This window comes from Pempheris klunzingeri, chromosome 3 (genome assembly GCF_042242105.1).
Source record: "Pempheris klunzingeri isolate RE-2024b chromosome 3, fPemKlu1.hap1, whole genome shotgun sequence".
In the NCBI taxonomy this organism is placed as follows: domain Eukaryota; kingdom Metazoa; phylum Chordata; class Actinopteri; order Acropomatiformes; family Pempheridae; genus Pempheris; species Pempheris klunzingeri.
Window position 1 is genome coordinate 10,891,976 of NC_092014.1, and position 25,787 is coordinate 10,917,762.

The 25,787-nt window shown below is 41.9% G+C and overlaps 2 protein-coding genes and 1 long non-coding RNA gene across 4 annotated transcripts in view; 1 reads left to right on the forward strand and 2 right to left on the reverse strand.

Moving 5' to 3' along the window:
- The window catches only part of LOC139225635 (uncharacterized), a 223,735-nt gene that overhangs the window by 17,009 nt on the left and 180,939 nt on the right, over nt 1-25,787 (reverse strand). The window lies entirely within an intron of this gene.
- On the forward strand, nt 7,082-16,808 carry psip1a (PC4 and SFRS1 interacting protein 1a). 2 transcript variants are annotated; one of them, XM_070827588.1, is made up of 17 exons: nt 7,082-7,186; nt 7,535-7,624; nt 7,836-7,912; nt 8,244-8,382; nt 9,111-9,200; nt 9,561-9,674; nt 10,688-10,747; nt 10,849-10,909; nt 11,277-11,370; nt 11,468-11,642; nt 11,778-11,857; nt 12,163-12,218; nt 12,424-12,494; nt 13,220-13,321; nt 13,879-14,080; nt 15,493-15,589; nt 16,000-16,808. In XM_070827588.1, the coding sequence occupies exons 2-17, from the start codon at nt 7,550-7,552 to the stop codon at nt 16,028-16,030; spliced, it is 1,524 nt and encodes a 507-aa protein (XP_070683689.1). In that variant the 5' UTR covers nt 7,082-7,186; nt 7,535-7,549; the 3' UTR covers nt 16,031-16,808. The 2 variants fall into 2 exon arrangements, with proteins under 2 accessions (XP_070683689.1, XP_070683690.1); XM_070827589.1 differs by lacking the exon at nt 9,561-9,674.
- Nucleotides 17,439-24,749, reverse strand: snapc3 (small nuclear RNA activating complex, polypeptide 3). Its single transcript, XM_070827944.1, has 9 exons — nt 24,517-24,749; nt 23,532-23,615; nt 23,353-23,431; nt 23,152-23,256; nt 22,881-23,030; nt 22,689-22,771; nt 22,010-22,168; nt 17,858-17,965; nt 17,439-17,785 (listed from the first exon to the last, which is right to left on the reverse strand). The coding sequence occupies exons 1-9, from the start codon at nt 24,747-24,749 to the stop codon at nt 17,638-17,640; spliced, it is 1,149 nt and encodes a 382-aa protein (XP_070684045.1). The 3' UTR covers nt 17,439-17,637.

Consider the following 25,787-nt stretch of genomic DNA (forward strand, 5'->3'; position numbering starts at 1 on the left):
AGGATCCGCGGACGCTTTGATCACAGTCCCCCGTTAAAGGTTTAAAACGTCTCAATTCCTGACGATTGTTGGGGCCTCTGTGGTTTACTTTAAGCATTTCCCCATGCCCCCTGTCCAAATTCACTACTCCTAAATGAGGTACCCTCTCTCCCAGCTTCCCATCCCAGCGCTGCTTTCAAGTTCCCCCGATTGGGTGCCGCAGCTGTAAGCCCTAGATTTTGTCTCCTCCATCTTTGTCAAGCCCATTTGCCAAATACAAAAAAGACCCAATAAGCTGGGTCTTCATTGCTGCTCTCCAAAGTAATCCCCAGATCTCCCACTCTCTCGAAAATCAATGCAAAGGTTGAGATGAGGTGAAACTCCCTCCTTAACTCATCGGGCTGGGAAGTGATAAAGTCTTAGGATCACTTTTTTTGTAATCATTGTGGCTCCATGATGAAACTAATTGTCCTATTTCATGCAGCCTTGCAGCTTTTCAAAATGTCCTTTATCAACACAAGCAGTACAACTGAAGAAGATGTTGTTACTGAGCTGGCACTCATAAAATAAGTTACTCTCTTTAAGAGTTCACAGTTGACAAAAAGACCAAAAACAGAAACACCAAAATAGATACTTATTAAGCAGTAACAGAGTAGCAATAGCACCCCACTGGAGTCCTCCTTCCCACCACCTGTCGAATATCAGTCCAATATTCACTCAATTTTTAAGCTCCTTAAAAATATCTGGGTCATTTTGGCTTTTGGATGTTCGACTTTCTTCACCAGATACTCATTTATTTTGGCTCTATGCCATTTCAAGCAGGGCAGGTATCATAAGTTGGCTTGTGTGAGCTTATTTGCTGGAACAGGTTCCCACAATTTATATGGAGGGTTTGGTGAAAGCCAATGGAACCGGAGCGCACAGAAGCCATAAAGGTAAACTAGGTTAAACTACAAACGTGTTGTAGATTTGGGTGATACATTTTTTCCAATTTTTTCATTCTATGTGAGTCACTTGGATCATCCATGCATTGTCTATACCGCTTATAGACACTTATAGAGGTACAAACTGTCCGTCTCTCTGTGTCAGACAACCATTCACACTCACTCCTACGTCCAATTTAAAGTCACCAATTACTCTCACCAGCATGTCTTTGGATTATAGGAGGAAACATACATACTAATACGGAAAAACCAAAATACAATACAATACAAATACAATTGCCAAAGAAATTGGCAATAACTGATTTCTTTGCAACTTGAGGGAAATATAACAAGCTGTAAACACTGACATAATAGCACTTTTTACAATTGTTCTGGTTCTGGCAATTACATTATGTTCGCCAGCTATAGTCGCTGACATTGTCTGGTCACATTTGGCGCTATGCAGGTCACATACAGTTAACAGCTGTGTGCTGCGCCTAGAGCCCATGCTGATGAGAGCAGTGATAGTAAACCAGAACAATAAAGTTTGGGGGCAGTGTAATCAAAACAATGAAATCCACTAAAAAGCTTTATAGACATGAGGAAAACTCACCCTCATTCATATTATTCTGTATTGTATGTAGTCACTTGATCCATTGTTGGATTCAAATATTGATTAGAGAAGCTTTAATGGGGCTTCAAACAGTGTGTTTTTCATTTTGATGCAAATAAAAGTGTTACTTTCAGTCCTAACCACAACTGCCTTACTTAACATCCTGACAGGCAGTTGTGCTTAAATTAACCAATCCAAACTGCTGCCTCTCCATCAGTGAGGTCTGGTTGAAAAAGGGGGCTAGTGCTGGGACAGCAGTAAATCTGCCAGCCAGCCTTGGCTAATGTCAGCCTGATGGAGGCTCCAAACCAGTGGGGTGGGATGTTCCGCTACAACCCTCTGCCCTATGGTCTACCGTCATAATTAATATGTTGTTGTATCAAAGTTGAAGCATTTGCCTCCGAAATGTCCCGTGCCCAGCCCCCTTATTAAAGACCTGACCTCCAAGCAGCTGAAGGTTGCTCTGCAAACTTGGCACACCCCCGAGTGAAAACATCTGCTTTCCTCACAGGCAGGACCGCCACGAACCCCATGTCTCAGCTGGTTCCCACAGCTCAGAGAGAGAGCCCTTCCCTTGTCCTCACGCACTGACCCCCACATTTATAACTCCCACCCCCACCGCCGCTGAGACCTCTTCAAGCCTTGGGCCCAGGCCTGGACCTCTCCATCACCTCACCCTCTCCCCCGTCCACATGTAGTACTGTGCCAGTGTGGTCACTTTACTGCTGAGAGGACTGCTCCTGTCTTGTTATCCCCACATCACAGCCTGTCGAGAGGAAGGGAGGGATGGACGGGGAGGGAGGGATGAGCGGGAGGGAAGGCATGGAGGGAGAGGGGAAGGAGGCATCTGCGCTGCTCCCACAAAGCGGCGACTGTTGGAACGCTGACAGAAGCATCTGTCATCCCCTGCCTTCACACACTCACCTGCTGTCCGAGGGCCTGACTCTTTCTATCTTCCTCCTTCGCTCCCTCCCGCTTTCTCTCCTCACTCCCACCTCTTTGAGCTTTCTTGCTGATTGTGTGAAGCTCTTGGACGCCTCCTTTAGAAATCCCATAAACTGTACCTTCTCCAATCCTCACCCTTAATGAATCAGGGCCCTCAGAAGTAAACATGCTCCTATTAAAAATGACTGTGCTCGTATTATTTTGAAATTCTTTTGCCCATACCTGAATAATTTTTTCTTCAACCTTCAAAATAACGCAAAAGGCAACCATCTAACATGCCCTTTAAAAAGAGGGCCTGTGAACAACATCTATGCAGACTTACTTTGCCAAGTCCTTGCCAAATTAAGCAGTATTTATTAACAAATATTGCTATGGTGTTAATGAATGTACTGACCTGTCTTGTGACTACTTTATCATTCTCCAGTGGCACCCCCGTCCATTCCCCTAACATGCTGAAGGGTTGCCAGCAGTAAGGGGAAAGATGCCAATCCATGTGTATGACACACACATAAAAAACACACACAAGCTCAAGGACACCATCGCTCATTCAAGTCCGCGGGAAGGTGCCCTTCAGATGATGCCACAAAAGAGAGTCTAAAAACCCCAAATCAATGATTTTTCATAGAAGCAGAAAAAGTTTGAAGCAGAAAAAAATGTAAAAGTCGAGTAAAAGTTTGAAATTATTATCAACAAAATGTGCTTAACCTTCATACCGGCTTTGGGGTCAACTTGAACCCAGAGTCTCTACATAAATGATTGATACCATGTTTTTGCTTCATATTGTCTAATTTAATGGGGACAACTGGGTAAACATAAAATGACCATCTTCGATGACCTGTGCACATTTTTTGGGGTCAATTTGACCCCAGGGTGTTTTAGCTGTGTAAAAGAAATATGAACATTTTACACGTGTTGTTTTGGATGCTACTGACGGCACTTTCGCATTGCAAGTTTACCTTTAAAGAATCACCACATTGTTTAGGGCCCTAACCTAAAACAACTGTACCTGAAGTAGTACGAGAACCCTTGACGGTTCACATGACGGGGTGAAGGGGCAAACATAGAAAAGCTTGCACGAGAGCCCTTGAAACCATTTCTCTTGGCGCTCTGTGTGACCCCCTTTATGCTTTCTCTCTCTCTCTGTCACTTGAAAATGACCTCTCAGCAAAGGCTTTTCTGCCGTGGAGGGTTTGGAGCTCTTTGACAGTGATAGTGACACAGAGGAGAATGGGTCTGCGACTGAGGTTAACGTCGAGGAGGATCCTGATTATGAGGCGTCATCGTCTAATAAGAATGAGACACTCAAGGTCGTCTCTCAACCATCAGCACGTTATTTTCTCTCTCAACCAGAGTGCACACGTTACCTTCTAAAAATGGGAAGTTATTATGTTCCACTCTTTCCACTTGGGTGACTTAGTGCTGCTAATGTGATCAAAACGGTTCCAGGCCGATGTTCTCTCCCATCTCATGCGCTTTGATAACAGGGAAACGAGGCACAGCCAGTGAGATCGTGACAGACAACTGGGCCCAGTGATTACTCTTTCTTTACAATCCACAACCCCAAGAGATGTTATATTTGATGAAAACGTGAAGGTTTGAGTGCTAAGTAAAGGTACTCATGATCCAAAAAATACGCATGTGAGAGTTACACTTCAGTAACACATCATTTTATTATTTTCTGGATTGTTTTGTCTATAAAATGTCAGACAGTAGTGAAAAAACTGTGATGTCCCACAGCCCAAGGTGGCATCTTCAACTGTGTTGCTTATCAGACCGTAAACAGGTTTATCATCTATTATTATCATTACTACGTACGGTAAAGAGACACCTCAAACCCCCACAACTGAGAAGATGATACCAGCAAATGTTTGGCTTTTGACGTTGCTGTCGATAAATTTTCTATTGATCGACTAATTGCTTAAAAGTTTAACTTATCATTGCAGCTCTACACTAATGTTTAAACTATAGCATTTTACTTGGTCATGGTGGACCTAGTTTTCGTATTTTATATGCTGCTGGCTAGTTTCATTTATAATATTGCATCCTTTTTTTATAAACCTACCATGTTTATTAGCCTGTGAAAAGGAAAGCATAAAGTACAATAGTAGAAAGTAGAAAGTAGCATGAAATGGAAATAGATAAGGTACAAATTCCTCAGAAACTGTCTACTTGAGTAAATATACTAGTGACTTTACCATCACTGCACACTGTGACAGAACCATATGCCAAATCTATATCTACCCCATCTATCTCACCCTTTTAGCTCATGAACCAGTACGTCAATTTGATATCAGAGCCTGCAGCTCACCTGCCTGTGTGTTACGTCCATGCAGCGGTTCTATACATCTATGCTTTATGTTGTACAAACACGTGAAGTGAGTGTTCCCTTTCTGTGCTGTCTCACTGATGGCCAGAGGGCGCCACTAAAGTAGGGGGGTGATTTTGAATGGCGCTGGTCATATATAAAGTAGCTGCTCTCAGCGTGTGAGCGAGGACGCAAAAAGAAGAGAGGCAGGTTAACAAATGAGTGAGGAAGGATAGCAGGACTTTGTGGCCCTCAGAGACAGAGTGGGTTGGGATGTTCTGCCAACACCTCGTCTGCCAGGGTGAAGGATACACGCTCACACTCATACCCACACACACACACACACACGCAAACACACTGTCATCTCTCTATAGCTCCATCCCTGGCCTCCGTTACAGCCGCGTGTCTGAGCAGGAACCCCACTAAGCTGGCTGGGGTCCAACACCGAGGTCTCTCACCTCGCAGGCTGGGCAGGGGGCCTGGTAGCTCCTGTGAGTTATTCCTGGGCTTCGGCCTGGGTTCCACCTCTCTCGTCTCCTTTTCTCATCCACTCTCCTCTGGCCCATCCTGGCCTCCTCTTCTCCCTTATCCCCCTCTCTGGGACCCTGTGGCTGATGAGCCTGTCCTTCAACTATCAGCATCTTCTATTGTCTTTAACCACACACACACACACACACACACACGAGCGTGCACACACACACACACACACAGCAGACTTGGATTTATGTAGGCTCGTTTGTGTATCTGTGTGGCCACAAATGTTGAGGTCACCTTCATATAGGATTTCCACCATCTGCAGCGTTTTATGAAGCTCTCCGGAGCCTGGAGGCTGACTTGTGCATAGATTTGTTCTTAAACTCTCCATTATCCCTTAAATATACAACCGACAATATGAAACCTTAGAGAAATGAATAAGCAATTATTGAGAGAAGGTTTTGGATCGCGATAAGAAGTGAAACAATTAGTCAGTTAATTGATTCGTTGATTGACAAAAAGTACATCTACTATTTTTCAAGAAAAAAATGTCAAACATTGTGTCATTCCAGCTTCTCAAATGTGAGAATTTGCTGTTTTGTGTCTTTGTAAATTGAATGTTTCGTTTTGGAAAGTTGGTCAGACAAAACAGGACATTTAATGACGTGAGGTTCAAAAAATTGTGGTGGCCACTTGCATCCCCAAATAAAATTGAAAGTCATTTTATTAGAATAATAATAGTGTTTGTAGCGAATCAGTTGTTATACCAAATACCAAAACTACAAAAGCAGTCCATCTCCTTTGGTTACTCTTCATCTGTTAAGCCTAATCCTGCCACTAGAGGTCACTGAATGGCAACCAAATTGAGACGGGTTGTCAATACAGCATAAACAAGAAGTCCATAGATGTGTCCATCAATCTTAAAGAAAATATATGTTAAATATTACCATACTCGTGCATAGATTTACACATTTCCTTGAATTTTGGTTAAGGTTTGAGTCTGCTCTGCTGCAAAAGTTATCAAATAAGATCCATTTCTCATGTTATCTGTATATCTGTGTGTCTATCTGGCAACTGCGAAAATAAATCTGGATCTAGCTACATTAGCTCTGCACCAGGGATGCAGCTACATGTGATTATCGAGGCTGGATCCTGCGTCAGAGTGGCAGCCTCAGCATCAGCACCAAGCAGGAGAGAGGAGCCACTGCAGAGCTCTCACTCTGATCCTATTTTCAGATACCAACAACATCCGGGATTTACACCTAAAACATACATGACTAAACATACATGCTATGGGTGGCATAGTTTTAGAAAAGGAACATAAATTTTCTCAAAGTAGTTTCTATGGAAACGAGGGTGGCTGTACCTGTTTGAAAATTATGGACTGAGAGCGCATGCGTGGAAGTTGACGCCCACTTTTCTTCAGACACGTCCGTCACCCCCGTGGATGTGTTATAAAACCATATCTGTGCCTTTATTCACCTTCATTTATCATTTACTCCTACAGACTGACCTTATTTGAAGGCGTTTTAAAAGATCCACGATCAACCATAAGGTGAAATAGACGATCTTTGTAGAGGCGAGGTGCTCAGGGGGGTAACTTTCACAAATACGTGTTCTCATAAAATCATATTTGGGGTGATTATGATTCACGCAAACATTTTACAAGCACTTCAGATTTTCTTTTAGTGCCTTAAAAGCTTGTGGTTGTATTTCACAGGCGATGACATGTGATTAAAATAGACATAGAAAATAGACCACCCCCCCCCATTTTGGCATGTAATGGTACAATCCGTTGACGTCCTGCGCGGGAGCGGAAAACGTGCATCCGACCGTGGAGGAAAGGAGCGGTTTGTTTTCCTGCTACAAAATTGTGCTGCAACAACACTTTTACTGAAATACTCATAACATCTGGCGGCTTTTTACAGACGTCTGCACAAAGTATAGGTCAGTGAAGGGTAACGTTGCACTTCCGGTAGCATTAAACAGCTACATGCTAGCTAGCTCCTCTTGTTTGTTGTTGATGATGTTCATGTTCTGCACTGCTTCGCATCTTGTTAATGCTTGTTCACATCGCTTTTAGGGACTGCCAAGTGTCAGTGAGATCAGCTGTAGCGAACTCAGTGTGTGTGTGTTTAATGCAGGACTGTTTTTTTTGTCATGACTGTCACGTTTGAATGAACTGTGGACACCAAAGGATGTTGGTGGTGGTTAAGGGGAGGGGCACCCTGTGAAATGTGTGCACGTTTTACATCCCTGAGTGTGTATTTACTCTTGTGTGTCTTCTCTTCCCAGCTTGATAATACCCTCATGATGACTCGAGATTGGAAACCTGGTGACCTGATCTTTGCCAAGATGAAGGGATATCCACACTGGCCTGCAAGAGTAAGTTTGGGCCTCAATCATAAGCAAATATATGAATATAGAACAGTTTATTTTCACAATTAAACTCGATTTGCTTGAAAACTGCAGATAATCGGCAGAATCAAACCACAAACAGTAATTAATCACATGCATGAGAACATAGAAACGTTTTCAGTTTGCTTTTGAATGTGGGAGCGAGTAAATATTTGTTGTTTTCTCATTTCTGTACCAGATCGATGAAGTCCCTGACGGTGCTGTGAAGCCATCCAATATCAAGTTCCCCATCTTCTTCTTTGGCACCCATGAAACGTTAGTAACCACCCACTAACAGTCTTCGTTATTTCCTTCTATTTGACGGCTTTACAGTGTACCTACTTTGGTGAAGCTTGCATTTAATGTTTCGATTAGTCTGAGTGACCAGAACAAATGGGAGGTATTCCAGGAAGTCCACTGTTGAATGCTGAGCTGTCATTGTGCTCTGTTGAAGGTGCTTCTTTCAATACATAAATGTTTGATGAGTGCCTGAGTAGAGTTACCGGTCTGTGCGGCCGCTCCACCTCACAGTAAACACGCGCTACATTTTTAATGGTTCCGAAAGTATTAGATGGACACACATTCTGGATCGTCTTCTTTCAAACAGGGCATTTCTTGGCCCAAAAGATATCTTTCCGTACCAGCCCAACAAAGACAAGTACGCCAAGCCCAACAAGAGGAAAGGTTTCAACGAAGGATTGTGGGAGATTGAGAACAACCCAAAAGTTGAGCTCACTGCGCCCAAGGTACATCTTCCTCCTCTCTCCTCCGCAGATATCTTTCAGTATTTATCCTCCTGATGTTGACCTCAGGCTTCGATTTGCTTTACCTCTTTGAGTTTGAGTCACAGTGTGTAACCTTTTTGTATAATTTTTGATGTTCTAGCAAATGCACAACACTTAAAAAAGACTTTTCATTTAATCGGGTGGATACAATTTGTCTCAGACAGTTTGTGATGCGTTTTTGTCATTTTTTTTGTCACATTTCCCCTGACAGAAGTTGGACTGTAATCCAATAAATCGGTCCCTCCAAACAGGATGATAGAGCTTGACAGGGCATACTGAGATCAGCTGGCTCAGCTTGACACACAGACACTGATAACTGATGGCTGTCTAAACCAAATGTCGTTTCAGTTTATTACAAATAGGTTGAAATGGTTTTCTTTTTTCAATTTAAAGTATTATTTGGTCATGTGTCATTGTTAAAAGGTGTTTATTCATGTAAGTGAAGACTTAAAACATTAAATGGTAAGTGGACTGCACTTGTAGAGCAACTCTCTGAGTGCTTTTACACTACATTCACTCATTCACATAACATTCATACAGGAAGAATCTAAGTTTGGGGAGACCATTATTAAACTGTGACATCATTTAACAGTCTGTTTCTCTTCACATGTATTTACTAAGAATAAATTCCCCATCTTCTTGTATTTTTGTTCATTTGTTTAATTGTTTAATTTTTTTTTCATTTAAAGCCGGTCGCCCCCGAATCTTTCGCTGAAAAGGATTCGGACAGCAGCCCTGAAGCAGAGGAGGAGGCAGGTGACAAGGGGATAAAAGTTAAAGTAAGTTTTTTTTCTCTCTAAATCTGTCATTCACTAGTAAATATATGAATATACGTATATACACAGTCACTTCACTGCATTGACACGCTACTGGTTTGTTCCTGTGTTGTCAGCTTCTTTCTTCTTTTGCTGTTTTCCTCTAATCTCTTCTCTAACGTGTGTCTGCTTCATACTGAATTGCATATGAGTGCAGGCAATGGCTTTCAAACTGATAGTGTCATTTTGTTTTAACAGATTCAAAGGCTTTTAATGCTAAGAGTAGTGTGTGTGGAACAGAAGGACACTCGCTAACTTTTCTCCCTTTCAAGACCCGTTTACCCCACCACACTGCATCCTATGCTGTGTCTTGGGTACATTCAGGTTCCAGGAAGTGAGGCTGGGCAGGAGAATGAAATTGAGGAGGAGGAGGAGGAGGAGGAGGAGGAGGAGGAGGAAGGGTCTCTGATCTCTGAGCAGGGTGCCCAGAACCAGGATGTACGTACTTTGCATGTTGGGATCCCATAAAGCGGTGCAGGTTGCCTCATCCCCTCCCTGTGGGAAAGCATGTGACACTTGGTGGTTTTTTTCCAATTGGTGGTTTGTTTCTGTTTGACTCAAAAACTTTAGGTGGCGCTTGATTTTGATTAGAGTGCCTCATCAGGGTTTGCTGTGTTAATGCCACTGAGGTGATAGCTGATTTCCCAGCAGATCTGAGAAAACAGTGCCTGTGTTGCCACTGAAAATAATTTATAAGATTAAATATCAGGTAAGCAGAGCTGGCTCTGGATCAAATTGATTTAGGTTTGGACTTTTAAGTCTGCGCGTGTCTAAAATAAATGAAAATTGGAAATGTGTGCTTTCTTCTTCTCTGTTTTACCTCTCTGAGACCACCCGACTCAACAACTTGTGTTATTGCTTTCCATTTCCTGCCTTTCCCTGTCTATTCACAAAACTACTGTTTGCAATGAGTTGATTTTATTTTACTTTTGCATGGCTTTCTGTGTGCTTTGGAGAAAGGTAAGTTGTGACTCGGTTTATGTTTTAATGTATTTTGCTCAGAGATGGACTCCTTCTTTTTATATTATTTTTTATATAGTATTTTAAGAAATCATAAACGGTGTCCCAATTCCTTACAATGTACACTAAATATATATGCATACTTGTTCCAGTCACTGAATTTGAAACTACACACTAGAAATATTAGTATATAAAGTGTAAATTTCATGTGTATGGAATTTGGACACTGCTGTTGTTAATGAAACACTGGCACCGAATGTAATATCATGCTTGCACACTAGATGATGCTATTGCTGTAAAGAAAAAAAGACAGGATGTTTGTGAAGATTAAATCATCAATCCAAGAAGGACAGAATATATGTTGAGTCGAATGCTTGACTGGTGTACCTGGCTTTCACTTCAGAGGCTGCTGCTGCTTTATTAAAGAGAACACAGCTAAGAGTCAGGATTGTGGAGTTGGAGTGAAATTAACAAAAGCTGTTGCACTTCAGGGCTCGACACAGAAAGAATCCGCAGATGTTCCTAAGCCCAAGAGAGGAAGAAAGAAAAAGGTTTGTAGTGTTTATTAATGGGATTACTTTCAGTGAGTCTATGATCTATATAAAAAGAAACCATATTTATGAGACGGTATGTTATCAATGTTTTTTCCCAGAGTGATGCTGACCAGGAGACAGAAAAAGACGATGCTCCTGCTAGCCCTGTTAGTCCCTCAGGTAAGCGATATTCCCTCGATGATGTTGGTACTCCGAATGCTGTTTAGAAGATTAAATAGTCCCAGAAAGTCCAAGCTCATTCCAAATACAGTATATTGTATGTGCGGCCTAGATGAAGGAGCGACAATGAAACAGTTACAGACATCATGAATATATACATGTATACCAAATATGAGAGAGTACATTAATCAGGTCGACAAGCATGTTGCACTGTGGGACTGTAGGACATTGGCAATGTGTTAAATATATTATATGTATTTCTACATAAATATTAACCCAGGAATCTTTTAGTATTCAGCTCTCCTTTTGCATGAATTGGATTTATGGGGTGTCTGAATGTGCCGTATGTTTGTGTCCATGTGACCAGGTGGAGAGGGCCCTAAACGAAGAGGCAGGAAGCCCAAAAGTGAGAAGCTACTTTTGCTCCAGCAGCAGGACCAGCAGGGCTCAGGAAGTGAAATGTAACCACACAGCATAGACACACAATGGGAAAATTCTTAGACATACCCGTGTAAGTACCTAAGTAAGTAACAGGCCTTTTCTCTCGCCTTTTTTTAGGGACACTGAGTCTGACAGGAAGAGGAAGAGGGCACCAGAGGACAAGTCCAAGAGTGGAGAGGAGGAGAAGAGGAAGAAGGAGGACGGCAAAGGAAAGGATGCAGAGGCGAAGGAGCCTGAAGCCAAGAAGAAGAAGTCCAAGGAGGACAGCTCCTCTGGCTCCGACGATGAAGAGGCAGGTGTCCAGCACACACAAGATTTCGTCAGTTACAAGTTTTTAGTCTGAAGCACCAACGTTGCTCCTAATAAGGAGGTTTAACAGGAAATGGGATACATCTATGCATATGATTTTGATTTCTTTTTATCTCAGAAAAACAAAGGCAGAAAGAAACACCAAAACTCAGACATGGACAAAGATGCGCGGCGGCGGAAAGCAGATGACATGAGAGAGTACGTATGCATTCAAATGCTCATCACAAGTTACCACAGCACAAGATGGTGTCCTCTTATCACCTATTATGGTCCGACCAGCAGCCAAACAATTAAAACAAAGTATTTAAAGGACAATTATTCAAGTTGCAACAATCAGAAAACCGTACATTGAAGGCATTTTAACTCAATAAATGAATGCTAAGTGTAATAATATAAGAAATATGTCTTTTATGAGCAACACGTTGACACAGAGATGTAAAAAAAAAAAAAAAACAGTAGTAGTGGATAGATTTGTGACATCATATGGTGATTCTGTCTTGCAGACCAAACAAAGATGATGGGAAGAAGACTGAAGAGAGGGCAGGAGTCAAGAAAAAGGGTGAGTAGCAACAAATAGTGTTTTAAAGGTCTTCTTTGGTTGCTTGAACTGACTTTTCCAACAAGTAGAAACACGTTTCAGCCAAGTTCATACAGCCGATGCATATCCCAAAGCGTGTCATTGGAATGGATATAATTCACACTTGATTAAGGTTCTGCACTACAAGCTAAACCATTTCCATGTTTTCTTTTCTTCTTTTCCACAGAAATGTCAACTGACTTGAAACTGCAGAGGCTTCACAGTGAAATCAAGATTTCACTGAAAATTGACAATCCTGTAAGTTCTACTGAATAGTCAGATCATATATATATATGTGTGTGCGTGTGTGTGTGTGTGTGTGTATGTATATATATCACACCTCATACAAGTCCATCATTCTCCGCTGAGAACGGTGTTGCATCTCATTAGAGCATAAAATCTTGTGTTGTGTGAAGTGATAATATACTAAGATGACTGACCCTGTCACTCATTACTTGGGGCTCAGGTCTGTGCATGAGTTTTTAGAAGTATAAGCAATCTAATTGTGTTGTGACACATTTCTCAGACTGAAGTTGGCCATTGTCATTCATTTACTGAAAGCGACCCATGGAAAGGCCTCAGCAATGTGACATTCAGATGCTGTGACTCCAGAGCAACCCAGGACACACACAGACAACCAGTGTTTGTGAACATTTCAGGAAAAAGAGGGCTGGGCAGTTCAAATGCATTCCCTCTTTGCAATGAGAAAATAGATGATAGTATTTAGTATTAAGTATTTAGTGACAAAATTGAACAGTAAATAATATTAACGTTCCTCACGTGTGATCTAAAACAGAAATAGGTCGCCTCCTCAGTAAATGCTGATCAAAGAGAGCTCTTTTTAATACATTGTGGTTAAATTTGATAATTGGCTGCATTTCCACCCTAACTTTTGCCTCCGTTGACTGCTAAACGCGTGTACATCTCTTTTATGCTTCCATGCCACTCTTGTGCCACGGCCCCTCCGGCTCCCACCTCACTAGGATGTGAAGAAGTGCTTGGAGGCACTAGATGAGATCAGCGCCCTTCAAGTCACAACCCAGCACCTGCAGAAACACAGCGAACTTATTGCCACGCTCAAAAAGGTAGACCCGCTCATCCCAAAATCCCATTTACAGTGAGACTGTTTCAAACTGAGCAATCGGGATGCAAACACTTTGAGTGGTGATCAGAGTCATCGCAGTTCTGTGTTTTCACTTTGGTTACGTTTCATTTAGCTTCCAGGGTAGGTTTGCTCGTTTCAGTTTGGATTTATGTTTTACTTGTTTAGTTTTATTATTAGTTTTAGTATTTTATTGTACTATGGGGGTATTTTTCAAGAGCAGATTTAAGAAGTTCAGAATTAGCGTTGCAATGCAAACACAACACTTTGTGAAGGCAGTCTCTGTAGTAGTATTATCTCATGGTGGTTGTGTTGACACATTGGATTAAATTGACATATTTCCTGTATATTTTAACTTCATTTTATTTAGTTTCATTTCGTTTTTTTCTAGTCTAGTTTTTGTTTGTATTTCAGTTAAGTAAAAAAAAATTTAAAAAAAAAATGTCACACTTTGTTTTGATGTTTTAGTTCACTACACTAACCTTATACTATACCTTATTTACCTTGTTGGTGATGCATGTTTTCTAATCCGCGGTCTAGATTCGCAGATTTAAGGCCAGCCAAGACATCATGGACAAGGCCACCATGTTGTACAACAAGTTCAAGAGTATGTTTCTGGTGGGAGAAGGCGACTGTGTGCTCAGCCAGGTGCTCAACAAGTCCATAGCTGAGCAGCGGCAGCACGAGGAAGCCAAGAAAGGAGCGCTGAAGAGAGTGGAGCAAGCCAAGGAAAACAACTCTGGTACTGTTTGCTTACCAATCTTACTATTATAGATTCAGTCATGTTTCTTGGTAGTTGTCCATGCTGCCTCTCTGAGGTGGCTGGAACACATTCAGACCCCTGAACAAATTCTACGATGACATCTGGAGCTCATTGATTATTGTGAGATGTTCTTGACATTTATTTAATGCTGGTGCAACAAGCTATTTAACATCTCTGTTTAAACTTTTGGTCATTCAAGGTTGCTCTCTCTCTATCTGTCAATCAATCAATCAATCAATCAAAATGTATTTACATAGCCCTTTCCAACAGCCCAAAGGGTGACCAAAGTGCTTCACCGATAAAAATGAAAAAAAGGAGCTGCCTGTTTGAACTTAGCGTTTTTGTCACATGGTTCATTATGTAAGGGTAGTGCTGGTCCGAGGGATGATCATGATTCGTAGATGAACAAAGAGAAGAGTTTAATCATGAACATATTACCAATCAATGGACACATTGGCACGGAAAACACTACCTCTGAGTTTCCATACAGTTGGGATAACTGCACCTTGAGTTGCCATGATCGGAGCCCATGACGTGATGTAGAGTTTTCCATACGACGGGAGCAGTTTAAGGTTGATTATTACCAGAGCTTCATGGTCAGTCAGTTTAATCAAACTAATCAGCAACTAATCTGACAAAGTGAGTAATCGTTTGAAACGTTTTTCAAGCAGAAATTCCCAAAATGTGATTATTTTAGGTTCTCAAGTGTGAGCATTCTCTGGGGGGTTTGTTTGTTTGTTTGTTTTTAGGTTTTGCATTATATTTTTGAGGGGTTTTTTTGAGGGGACCATTTGTCGGACAAATCGACACACATGATGAGGTCAACTGAGGTCTAGGATACTTTTTTTTGACCAAACAATTAATCAAGAAAATAATGGCAGATGAATCTGTAACAAAAATAATAATGTTCACGATGTGTACAGGAAGAGTAAAACTGAGGAATTTCACCTGTTAGCTACTTTTACAGTAAAATGTTGGACCAGTTGGAGAGGTTGCTAGGTCTGGTGATAAAGTTGTGACATAAGGCATGTCTGCTGGTTATTGGTAGACCAATTGTGACCAGCTAAGCCACATAAAAAAAACTAGAGAACTTAGACACTGAAGCTCTGTGTTTTAAGTCATTTTCTTCTGGCCCCACCAGGAGGACGTCACAGGATCTCTGTGGTTAACATTCCCAGTAGAAACGCCGACAAAATGTGTGTGATTGTGAAAGGTCTCTTTCTGCAGCAAAGGCATGCCAAATCGATGGAAAATTTTATTTATCTCAGTAAGGTCTAGTGCACAGCATGTGTCATCACATGCTCCTGTGAGCTCTCCTCTCTGCGGTGATTTAGGTTATGTAGTGATCTTCTTCCTGACTGAGTCTGTGTCTCTCTGTGCACCACCCCAAGACAAGATGACAAATGGCGATATCGGCCCAGAGGAGAAGAAGCAGGAGACGGAGAGAGAGAAGCTTCTTGAAGACAACTCAGTGGGAGAAAATCACAGGTAGTTTACACACATAGAGCGCACATGTAGATAAGGAAGGAGAACACTGTGGTGTGGGAAAAGTGTTTCAAATACATCATTATACATTATAAAGTAATAATATTATCTGTGTGCATGTGTGTGCGTGTGTGTGTGCGTGCCATTTATTTCCTAGAAATGGGAAATCTAGTTTTCGGCAAATATTACTCAAGCATCAGTAAAAAGCCTTTCTGTTTTAGAATTTTAAGCCACATTTGGTGCACTACCAAGTACGTCACACATCAGGACAGTGTATGTGACTCATACATACAGCATGTTCAGTGAAATATGTCAACCAGTGAGTGTTGTTAGTAGTTTTTTGGCAGCAGTGGAGGTCAGCGGCATAGAGGAAGAAGCTACACCAGACTAACCTACTTCTTTATTCTCTTTAGCGCCCCAAAAGCTCAGGAAGAATCCACTTGAGTGTCCTACATGCCTGAAGAAAAGAGAAGACATTTGCTGCTGTATTCGTACCACCTTTGCCCAAACTGGGCTGGCCAACTGGGATCTCCTGTCCAGTTCCTTTTGATGACTGATAATGATCACTGGTTTCCAGTTTACTGTTTCAGCTGCTCAATGGTTTCAGTACGTCAAACCCCCTCCACTCCCAAGCTAAAGATTGACAGCGTAGTTTTTTTTTTTTTTTTTCTTTCTAACTTTGTGTAATCTTTACCTTTCAGACACCTGGTTTCACATGAATTGTCTCATCTGCTGAATAAATAGTGGCAGTGTAATGCTAAAACTTGTAGATCTGCAGGACTGTGGACTTAGATCTTAATGAGCATGCTCAAAGAGACAGGCTTAGTACAATTTGGTTCAGTTGGAGTAGATGGTTTTGATTGTACTCTTATCATTACATATCCTTTTTGTTTTTGACACTTACAGGAATCATTTGATTTGATTTTAACTTCACTTAGTTTGAAGCACAGACGTTTAGTCATAGTCAGAGGCTCAGTCACCACTTCTAATAACATTGGCTAACAACATTTTATAGATTCATATTCACTTCAGACGCACAAACAAACAAAAGTCTGGAGTTTGCCAAAGTTTATTTTGCCAAGTTTTCTCAACCATGTTCCTGTGTCTATTTTAAAAGTTGGTTTTGTTTTTAACATAGATGTAAATAAGAGTATTTTTGTGCCTGTCTGATGACCTGTTTCAGCTTCCAATAATAAAGTAGTGCATCTAGTTCTCCTTTTGTCTTTGTTGGTCAACTAAACATTGCTATCATGGTTGTGTAGAGCACTTTAAAGTCTTCTTCCTCTGATCCTCTACTGATGAAGTTTGGATTTTTTTTTTTTTACTCGACTTAGCCTGTTTCACCTCAGAGGTTATTGCTGTAACTATACTAGAGTTGTACTTTTTTCAACCCACTTGTGATTAACAGAATAGGCTCACATCAATAGATACACAACCAATGTGCCCAATAAGTTTCCTACAATGAATGATGTTAGATGAGTTTTAGTTATTTCACATGACAGATTTCTGTGTTTCAAAAAGTGATGCAACATGTAAAAGGATCTTGCAATATTTGGGTGAAATCTGATGACACTGGGCCACTGTCAGTCAAATCTGATCGAAGTGGTATCAGTGAGGCAGAATAGTATGAAGAGTATTTGACAGTGATGTCTGTAAATATAGACATTTTTACCATCTTCAACATTGATTTAATGTTACAGGAAAATGTGTCAAATTCTACACACAATTTTCAGGGTGAGATAGATTTCTGATCTACAGCTTAGTAATAATCACTGCTTTGCTAAGCACCAAAATGATGAGATTGATTTTTACTGGACTGTTACATCTCAGTTTTTAATGAATGGCTTACAAATTCAACATGAACATTTTTTTTTTCCAGAACAGTAAATGTTAATTTATTTCAAACAAAGTCCGTACAAAAACAATTCTTATTAACTTAAATAAAAGGTAAATTCCCCAAAGGTCAAAGCATTTCTTTCTGAAATATAAGACATTCAACTGTATTATACAGCATTAAATCAGTGGTCTGAGCAGTTGACTGAAGACGGGCATTAGTTGAATGCACCACGGTCCACGTAGGGATAGGCCAGGAAATCTCCCATCTTTTTGCCTTCAGCGTCGTAGTGCAGCATCCGGAAACACTTGTCACAGAAAAGACACGGGTCGCTCGGAGCAAACTGGTCATCGGTAGTAAACCACCTGGAAAGAGGCGGGGATGTTAAACTTGTTCTCGGTTAAAAGCTGTTAAATGCATTGTTGATCTTTACACACCTTCCAATGTAGACATGGCAGACCGCACACTTCTGGGTGGTGACCCTGTGCTTGTGCGTGAGAAGTGGATAGAGCTTCCTGTCCAGGCAGTCGTTCTTATGAGTCAGTCTGCAAAATGTGAAAGGAGGGGAAAAAGGACTGGGGCCGTTTCTTAGAACCTCTGAGTGATGAGAACATACATTGTCTCACATTCGTGACATTAAAAGCTGCATTCACGCATGTGTGGTTACTCTGCTCACACGAACACTATATCGCTTGGTGTCGCATCCACTATTACGCATTTCTTAGTGCAATGAAAGCTAATTGGCTATGACAAATCTTGTGAGGAGTCAAATTCTCTCTGACAAGGAGGTGCTTTATTTCAAAGGCTTGTAGTAATAATAGAGAGATTCAGAAAGTGCACACAAAATGACATCTTGTGACAAATCAAACCACCATATATAATTATTATTATTATTATTATTCACAGAGACTGTACTGTCCTACATCAAGTACTGTGTCGGGAACGCCACTGTGGATAAACGTAACTGGGTGTTCCCAAACCAGAAACCTTGGATGACAAGCCAGGTCCGCATGCTCCTCCATGCCCATGACTCAGGCGACAGTGCCCTGTACAGCACCGCTCGTGCTGACCTGAGAAGAGGCATCAGGGCTGCCAAAACAGACTACAGGAGGAAAATAGAAGACCATCTCACCAGTAACAACCCCCAGCAGGTGTGGCAAGGTATCCAGAGCATCACAAATAACAGAGGCTGTGATGCGACACCTGAAGACTCAGGTGCGGTGCTGGCAGAGGAGCTGAACAGCTTCTTTGCCCGCTTCGAGACCTCAACACAGCACTCTGCTACACCACTGCAGCCCCCTCCAGCCTCCAGCACCCCCCCCACTCACTCTAGAGGTGCAGGATGTCAGACGCACATTCAGGTCAGCGAACCCCAGGAAGGCTGCGGGTCCAGATGGAGTACCTGGGAAGGTGCTCAAGGCATGCGCCCACCAGCTCTCACAGGTCTTCACTGACATTTTCAACCTGTCTCTGGAACAAGCTGGCATCCCGCCCTGCCTGAAATCGGCCACAATCATCCCGGTCCCAAAACAGTCACGTACGGCCAGCCTCAATGACTATCGCCCCATAGCTCTCACCCCTATCATCACCAAGTGCTTTGAGAGACTGGTTCTACAACACATTAAAACCTGTCTCTCTCCCTCCCTGGACCCACACCAGTTTGCCTACCGTGCAAACAGATCCACTGAGGACGCCATAGCCATCACTCTCCATTCAGCGCTGAGCCACCTGGAACACCGGGGGAGCTATGTCAGGATGCTCTTCATTGACTTCAGCTCGGCCTTTAATACAATAGTCCCGGACATTCTGGTCTCCAGAAGTTAGTTAACTTGGGGCTCCCACCATGACTTCCTGATCAACCGACCCCAGCGCGTGAAACTTGGCCCCCACCTCTCCTCCACCCGCACTCTCAGCACCGGCTTGCCCCAGGGCTGCGTGCTGAGCCCACTACTCTACTCTCTCTATACCTTCGACTGCAGTCCCACCCACCCAGAGAACTCCATCGTCAAATTTGCAGACGACACGACGGTAGTGGGGCTGATTTCAGGGGGAAATGAGGCGGCTTACAGAGATGAAGTCCTGCAACTGGCTGAGTGGTGTTCAGTGAACAACCTTGCACTGAACATCACAAAAACCAAGGAAATCATCCTGGACTTCAGACGAAACAGCGTCGATCCCGCCCCCTTCCACATCAACGGCGAACGCATAGAGAGAGTCCAGTCCTTCAAGTTCCTCGGCGTCCACATCTCCGCAGACCTCTCCTGGACAGCAAACACCACAACGTTGGTCAAGAAGGCCCAGCAGCGGTTACACTTCCTGAGGGTGCTCAGGAAGGAACATCTGAACACACAGCTGTTGGTGACCTTCTATCGTTCCTCAGTTGAGAGCCTGCTGACCTACGCTGTCTCAGTGTGGTACTCCAGCTGCACCGAGGCCGACAGGAAGAGACTGCAGTGGGTGGTAAACACGGCGCAGAAGATCATCGGCTGCCCTCTGCCCTCCCTGACTGACATTCACAACTCCCGCTGTCTCAGCAGGGCCAGGAACATTGTTAAAGACACCACTCATCCCGGCTCCCACCTCTTCGACCTGTTGCCCTCTGACAGGCGCTACAGGTCCATTCGTTCAAAAAGGAATAGACTCAGAGACAGCTTCTTCCCCAAAGCTGTCACCTTTTTGAACTCTGATCTGCACTGACGTTTCTGCACTGATGTCACCTCATTATTGCTTTACTGCATTCCAGCACTGATGCCACTTATTTAATTATTTATTAGTGTTTTTTATACTGTGTTATACTTTTTTGTGCACTTTAAGGAGCTGCCCTTTTTTAATCTCATTGTACCCAGTACAATGACAATAAATGCTTTCTATTCTATTCTATTCTAATTCCATAATAGGGAGACAGCGAACACTGTATGTTATCCTTTACATAGTTTATTAAGGTAGAGGGTGTGATCAAAGTCAGTAGTACTAATCCCCCAGCAACCATGAATGCCTGTAAGAAAATTCCATGACAATCCATAAAATAGTCATGAGGTGTTTGAGTCTAGACTGAAAGTGGTTGCCTGTTTGGCTCCAGCCATGGAGCTAGCGTGGCTAAAAACGTGGAGGAGGTGGCCGTGATGAAGTCTTGACTTTGTATTCATTATGTTTCATAGCAGCTGTTCAACTCTGATTGGTCAATTACAGTTTTCTACGGTCTGTTATTTCTGTATGGAAGACTGGTGCAACTCTCTTCTTGCTAGTAGAAGCAGGAAAATCATTTTTAAAATCAATGAAATCATTTTCAAGTTCAAATTGTTGATTACTTTTGCACGAAGCCGCGTAATAGATGCAAAGACCGCATGTTTTTGCAATAATGACCAGTTCGGTGTACATTGTCCCTTACATAGTAGTATATTAGTAGGTTATTAGTACATATATTCCACTGGGTTTCTGTTTCAAGGGCTTCCTCTTTTCCTGCTCTGTCAAAGTTGGTGACTGTAAATATTGTGCTACCGACAGTTGCGGTTGGCCGGACATACTGTTGTCATAACAACCATGGGTGCCTAGTTGTAGTTGAAAGAGGGGGTGCATATAAGGAGACATGTTTGATTTAATTTACACCTAAAAATGTCATTTCCTATAATACAGAGCCTAATGACCAATAAAGCTGCTTTTTCAATGTAAAGCTAAAGTTTAGTTTTTCATTGTGTTGTGTGCTAGTTTCAGCAGTGAGCAACCATTTAAATGTTCGACAGGATGTGCATTTCAGTTTAACAATAATAAACTTGGAAAGTAACTCTAAAACCCTAGAAAAGTAAACCATGAAGATTACTAGCTGAATCCTAACCCCTCATACACATGGCGTGTGGTGTGTGTGAATGTGTAAAAATAAATGATCAACATCACCTCTTTGTATACGGTACTTGAGCTCTTGTAATTTCTACCCTTTCACCCATCAGGACCTTATCTCGTGTAATGACATCTTTCTAGCAGAAATCCATGAAGGTGAACTTCTTAATGCTCAGTGATTGAAAATCAACTACGCAGATATTCAGGGCACAGTAACATGGTTATTCTATCTTACATAGTCCTCCGCCGTTTTGTTTGGACCACAGTGGGGTAGTTGTTAGTCCTGAACGCTCTGCTGTGAAGCTAATGGGAGAAAGGACTGCCTTTGATTTCTTGTAAAATAAAAGCCGTTTTGTTTCCGGTAAATACTTCAAAATGCCAAACTACAAACTGCAGCGCACTTTTGCATCATGTCCTGCCTCCTGCAGCCCTCGGCTAAACCAAACAGAGTATTTCAGTAGGTGATAACGGACTGACACAGACAGTCTCATGTTGTGTGCATAGACTGTGTGGTCGTGTGTGAAAGGGCGACTCCACATGTCTGGACCTGATTCTCCGGGAATTGTCTGGAGTTTATAAGCGTAAACAGCTTAGATAAGGACAGGAAATGTATTTTTTTAATTCACCTACTACATATTGACACGGCCTGAAAAGTTGTCTGACCAAAAAGTGTGCAAAAACACGTTTGCTCCCCCAGGTCTAAAAGTGGGGGTGCAGCTGATCACGAACCAGTAAGAAAGAACAAGAGCGCTAACCTGACGTCTGTGATAATGACGAGATGTTCGCAGTCTCCCTGATGACAGTAGAGGTAGGGGAAGCCCACTTTCACTTTCAGATCCACAAACTGGGTGTCCTCCATCTTGGCCTGCCTGTATGGTGGGAAGTTGCGGGCCTTTGCCCATTCAATGGTAGTCCTGTATCGAAAACACACATGAAGAAATGTCTGGCCCAAGGACGTGTGCTCATTAAAGTTGACCATCGCATTAAACTGAAGTCATTTCACAGTTTCTGGTCAACACAAAAGACTGAAATTGTTAATGTTGACTGCATGAGTGTGATTTTGGTTTAAAACTACATGAATGATGAGAATGATATGCCTGAGATCTCTTGCAGTTTAGTGTACACCCCCACATCACCTCTCCAACATCTCTTAGTATTTCAGTATGAATGGAAGCAGGTCAAATGCAATGTTCCGCCCCAGATATGACTATTTCTATCTCCTAAGCACGATTGTTTTACTAAATGTGGCTGTAACGCCAGTTCGCAAAGATATCTTGGTCTTAATCGGAACAGGAATCACAAGGAGTCAATTAACATCCTCTAAAACTAAGATCTTCTTGTTCGTGCTACCAAAAGTGGGCTTAAAATAATTCTGCTTAACCTAATGCGAGTCCAGAGGTTCTGGACTCAAAGAAAGCCACAGAGCAAACTTACATGCTGATGTCCTGACACTCGGGGAATCTCATGTCGTTATAGAAAACTCCTTCAAAGAAAAAGAAAGACGACTTGAAATGATCCTGAAACAGAAAAGGTGAGGGTTTTATTAGTTGACCAAATATTGACACATGCTGGGAATTATATGCAGGTCTTGCAGAGGCTGTTCAGGTGAAGTGTGCGCTTGCTTACTTTGCTGATGAAGTCTGGCGCCATGTCCGGCGTGTTGCTGAACTCGCCGCACACTTGCAAGTCGCTGACACAGCAGATGGCATCTCTGAGCTCTGCCAAGCTGTGGGTGCCCGTCATCAGGAGAGTCATGTGGGGTCTGACGTACTTAAACTGAGGGGGAACGGACAGGAAACATGGAGAATAATATTTTTATATATATAAAAAAAAGTGGAAAAGAATATTTCCAATATATTTGGAGGGTCTCGGCACCCTCGGGAAGGTGAAAGCTCACTTTCTCGATAATAGCGGGGTAGTAGACGTTGATGGTTAGAATGACTTCTCCTTCGGGGATCATGTCGGCCACCTCTCCTGGTTTCTTACCGACAGTTAGACGCTCCTGGAAATCACGCAGAGAGAAGAAAGCTCTATGTTACTATTCCAGCCTGTGATCCTGCTGACTGACAGCATTTCAGCAACGCTCCACCGGACCCACCAGTTCGTCCGCATAGAGGTCGTGTCTGTTCTTGTTGACTTTTAGAGAAGCTTTGTAATCTTGTCTCTTTTTTCTTTGTCTGTAGAAAAACAAAATCACAGAGGAATGGAATTGTTCACACGCTGTTGGTTTATCCAAGACACAACAACACAACTGTAACAAGTGAGGAGGAGTCATACATTAGTGTTTTCAGCGTTGGTTCTTCAGGTACAAAATCTGGATCAGGCTGCTGATCCTCAGGATGGCATCGGAGGGAATCGAGACTTGAAAGGAAAATCAACAAAAAACACAGTCTGACAAAATACCATTACCTTTGTTTCAACATACAGTGAGCATACTGTCCAGAGCAGAGTCAGTGTGCACACAACTGCACATTCATATGTCAATAAGTCACAGTAAAACAGTACAAGACACACAAGAGGTGTACAACAACAGTGTTGGCACCTGTACTGATCATTTTTCTTACTTGCTGCTCCGTCCTCCCGCTGAAATTTTAAAAAAGCAGTTTCATAACTTGATTTGGTGTCTGACTTTGTTACTCATACGCCTGATGTCTCCTCTCACTCGCTCGCAGCATTATTTTCCTCATAGATCACGGTGACAGCTGAGGTTTGAAAAGACAAGGTGATAAAGCCACATGGTCTGTCTTCATCATCATCATTAGAGGAAGAGGAGGAGGAGGAGGAAACAAGCTTTATATATCACAAGTGTCTGATATGAGAAAGTTTCTTAAATATGATACTGGATTTATATATATTACAGTTAAATCCACACGTTATGCACTGACTGTGTATTCTATCCATAAACCTGTTTTATTTCAGAAGTTATATTTCTATTCGCCACTTTGCTTGTCATTATTAAATACTGTTTAGCTTCATGTCTAAACTCTAGTTGGTGTCATGTTGGTTTTTTTCTTCTCATAACTTCTCCGTGTTGTCAAATTGTTCGCAGGTTTAGACATACTTTTCCAATAAAGAGGATTTTGAGTCTGATTTTACATAAACTGTACTTCAGTCGATTGCTTGAGAGCAGTTTCGTGGTGTTTTTACACACATTGTTGCAGGAAGAGAGACGGGAAAAAGGAATGAACTGTTTAAACTGTTAAAACGGTGCTAGCTTAATTGCTAACAGGGCTGAACGTTTCTTCTTCGTTGGTCTGACTACCTGCAGATGGACTTGAGTTCAGCCATGGTCTCCGGACTGACCCGCATCTCTTTCGTAAAGTTTGCCTCAAATGTGTCCTCGTCCTCCTGCTGGTAGGACACGTCGCTCGGCTTCAGTCTGTTCAGCCACTCGTCTCTGAGGGAGCCGATATGAAATGGTTTGGTGTTCACGTCGGTGTATTCATAATCTGGAATGTTTGTGTTGGAGTCTGTCGAGGGCTTGGACGCCGCCATGTTTCCTCACTGTGACTGCGCGCTGTGGATCGTGGGTAATGTAGTTTTCGACCGATGGCTGCAGGTCAATGGGAGTGAACTAATATGTCCAGATTTTTTTTTTTCACTTTCAAGTATTGTTTTAGAAAGAGAAACTATACTAGAACTATTTTTGTTGTGACACGTTTATTTCAGCCATTTTTCTCCTAATTTTATAAGTTGACCGATTAAAGAGCAGCAAACAATTACAATATCTTGATATATATTATGTAATTACACGTTAAAAAGTATGCAATTTAGTCTGATTAAATAAATACAATGCCTTTGAAATAAAATGTGATAATAAGATACTTTCTCCCTTATTTTCTCAGTAAGAACATAAAAGTGCATTGTGTTAACACACATTTTTTCACGTTATTAAGTTTCATCCACGCTGTTCAACAATGAACCCTTGAAAAACCACAAAACAGACCTCGTCGTTGAGCTGCCTTGTGTTAAAAACAAGTAAGTTCACCTCCATGGGAAGAATGGGGGCAATAGTAACACAATTTGTAATCATGTTCTCACATTAATATTAGATGTGAGGTATGATAGACTAAGATCAACTTAACTTGTCATGAACAGAAAAAAAAATCTGGAAGTAACAGTATGTGTGCAGTTGTTCAACAGATCTCAGTGTGCTGGAAGAATTGAATTACAATTTTATTTTGTATAAGTGCAAAAAACACACAAAAAAGTGGAAAATCCACCCCGACGCAGAATGTGTTAATCATGCTGTTCTGGATGAGGAAGTCAATGAAACTCTGCATGTTTAAAGATATTTCTGTTAGCAAATATTTTACAAATTATGGCTAAAGCTGAATGTGCATTAAAACATATGAGTGAAGGACAAAATGACTTGTATTTCAGTCTTGGCAGCTTTTTTAAACTCATGTTCTTATGACTAATGGTTTTAAACTAATGGTCTATGGCTGTTTAAGGAAAAAAATGAAATGACAAAACCACCAGAAATAATTAGTTAGTCAAGGGGATCACATGTATGCTGATAACCATGAATGT

What these genes read in the sequence shown, in the direction of transcription:
- psip1a (XM_070827588.1), top strand. Translation starts at nt 7,550, where the DNA reads ATGATGACTCGAGATTGGAAACCTGGTGACCTGATCTTTGCCAAGATG. An exon ending in TTATTGCCACGCTCAAAAAG is followed by an intron (nt 13,322 to 13,878) that starts GTAGACCCGCTC and finishes TCCGCGGTCTAG; the next exon opens with ATTCGCAGATTTAAGGCCAG. An exon ending in AGCCAAGGAAAACAACTCTG is followed by an intron (nt 14,081 to 15,492) that starts GTACTGTTTGCT and finishes CACCACCCCAAG; the next exon opens with ACAAGATGACAAATGGCGAT.
- snapc3 (XM_070827944.1), bottom strand. Translation starts at nt 24,749, where the DNA reads ATGGCGGCGTCCAAGCCCTCGACAGACTCCAACACAAACATTCCAGAT. An exon ending in GAACTCAAGTCCATCTGCAG is followed by an intron (nt 23,616 to 24,516) that starts GTAGTCAGACCA and finishes TTTCCTTTCAAG; the next exon opens with TCTCGATTCCCTCCGATGCC. An exon ending in GAGTGTCAGGACATCAGCAT is followed by an intron (nt 22,169 to 22,688) that starts GTAAGTTTGCTC and finishes TTTTCGATACAG; the next exon opens with GACTACCATTGAATGGGCAA.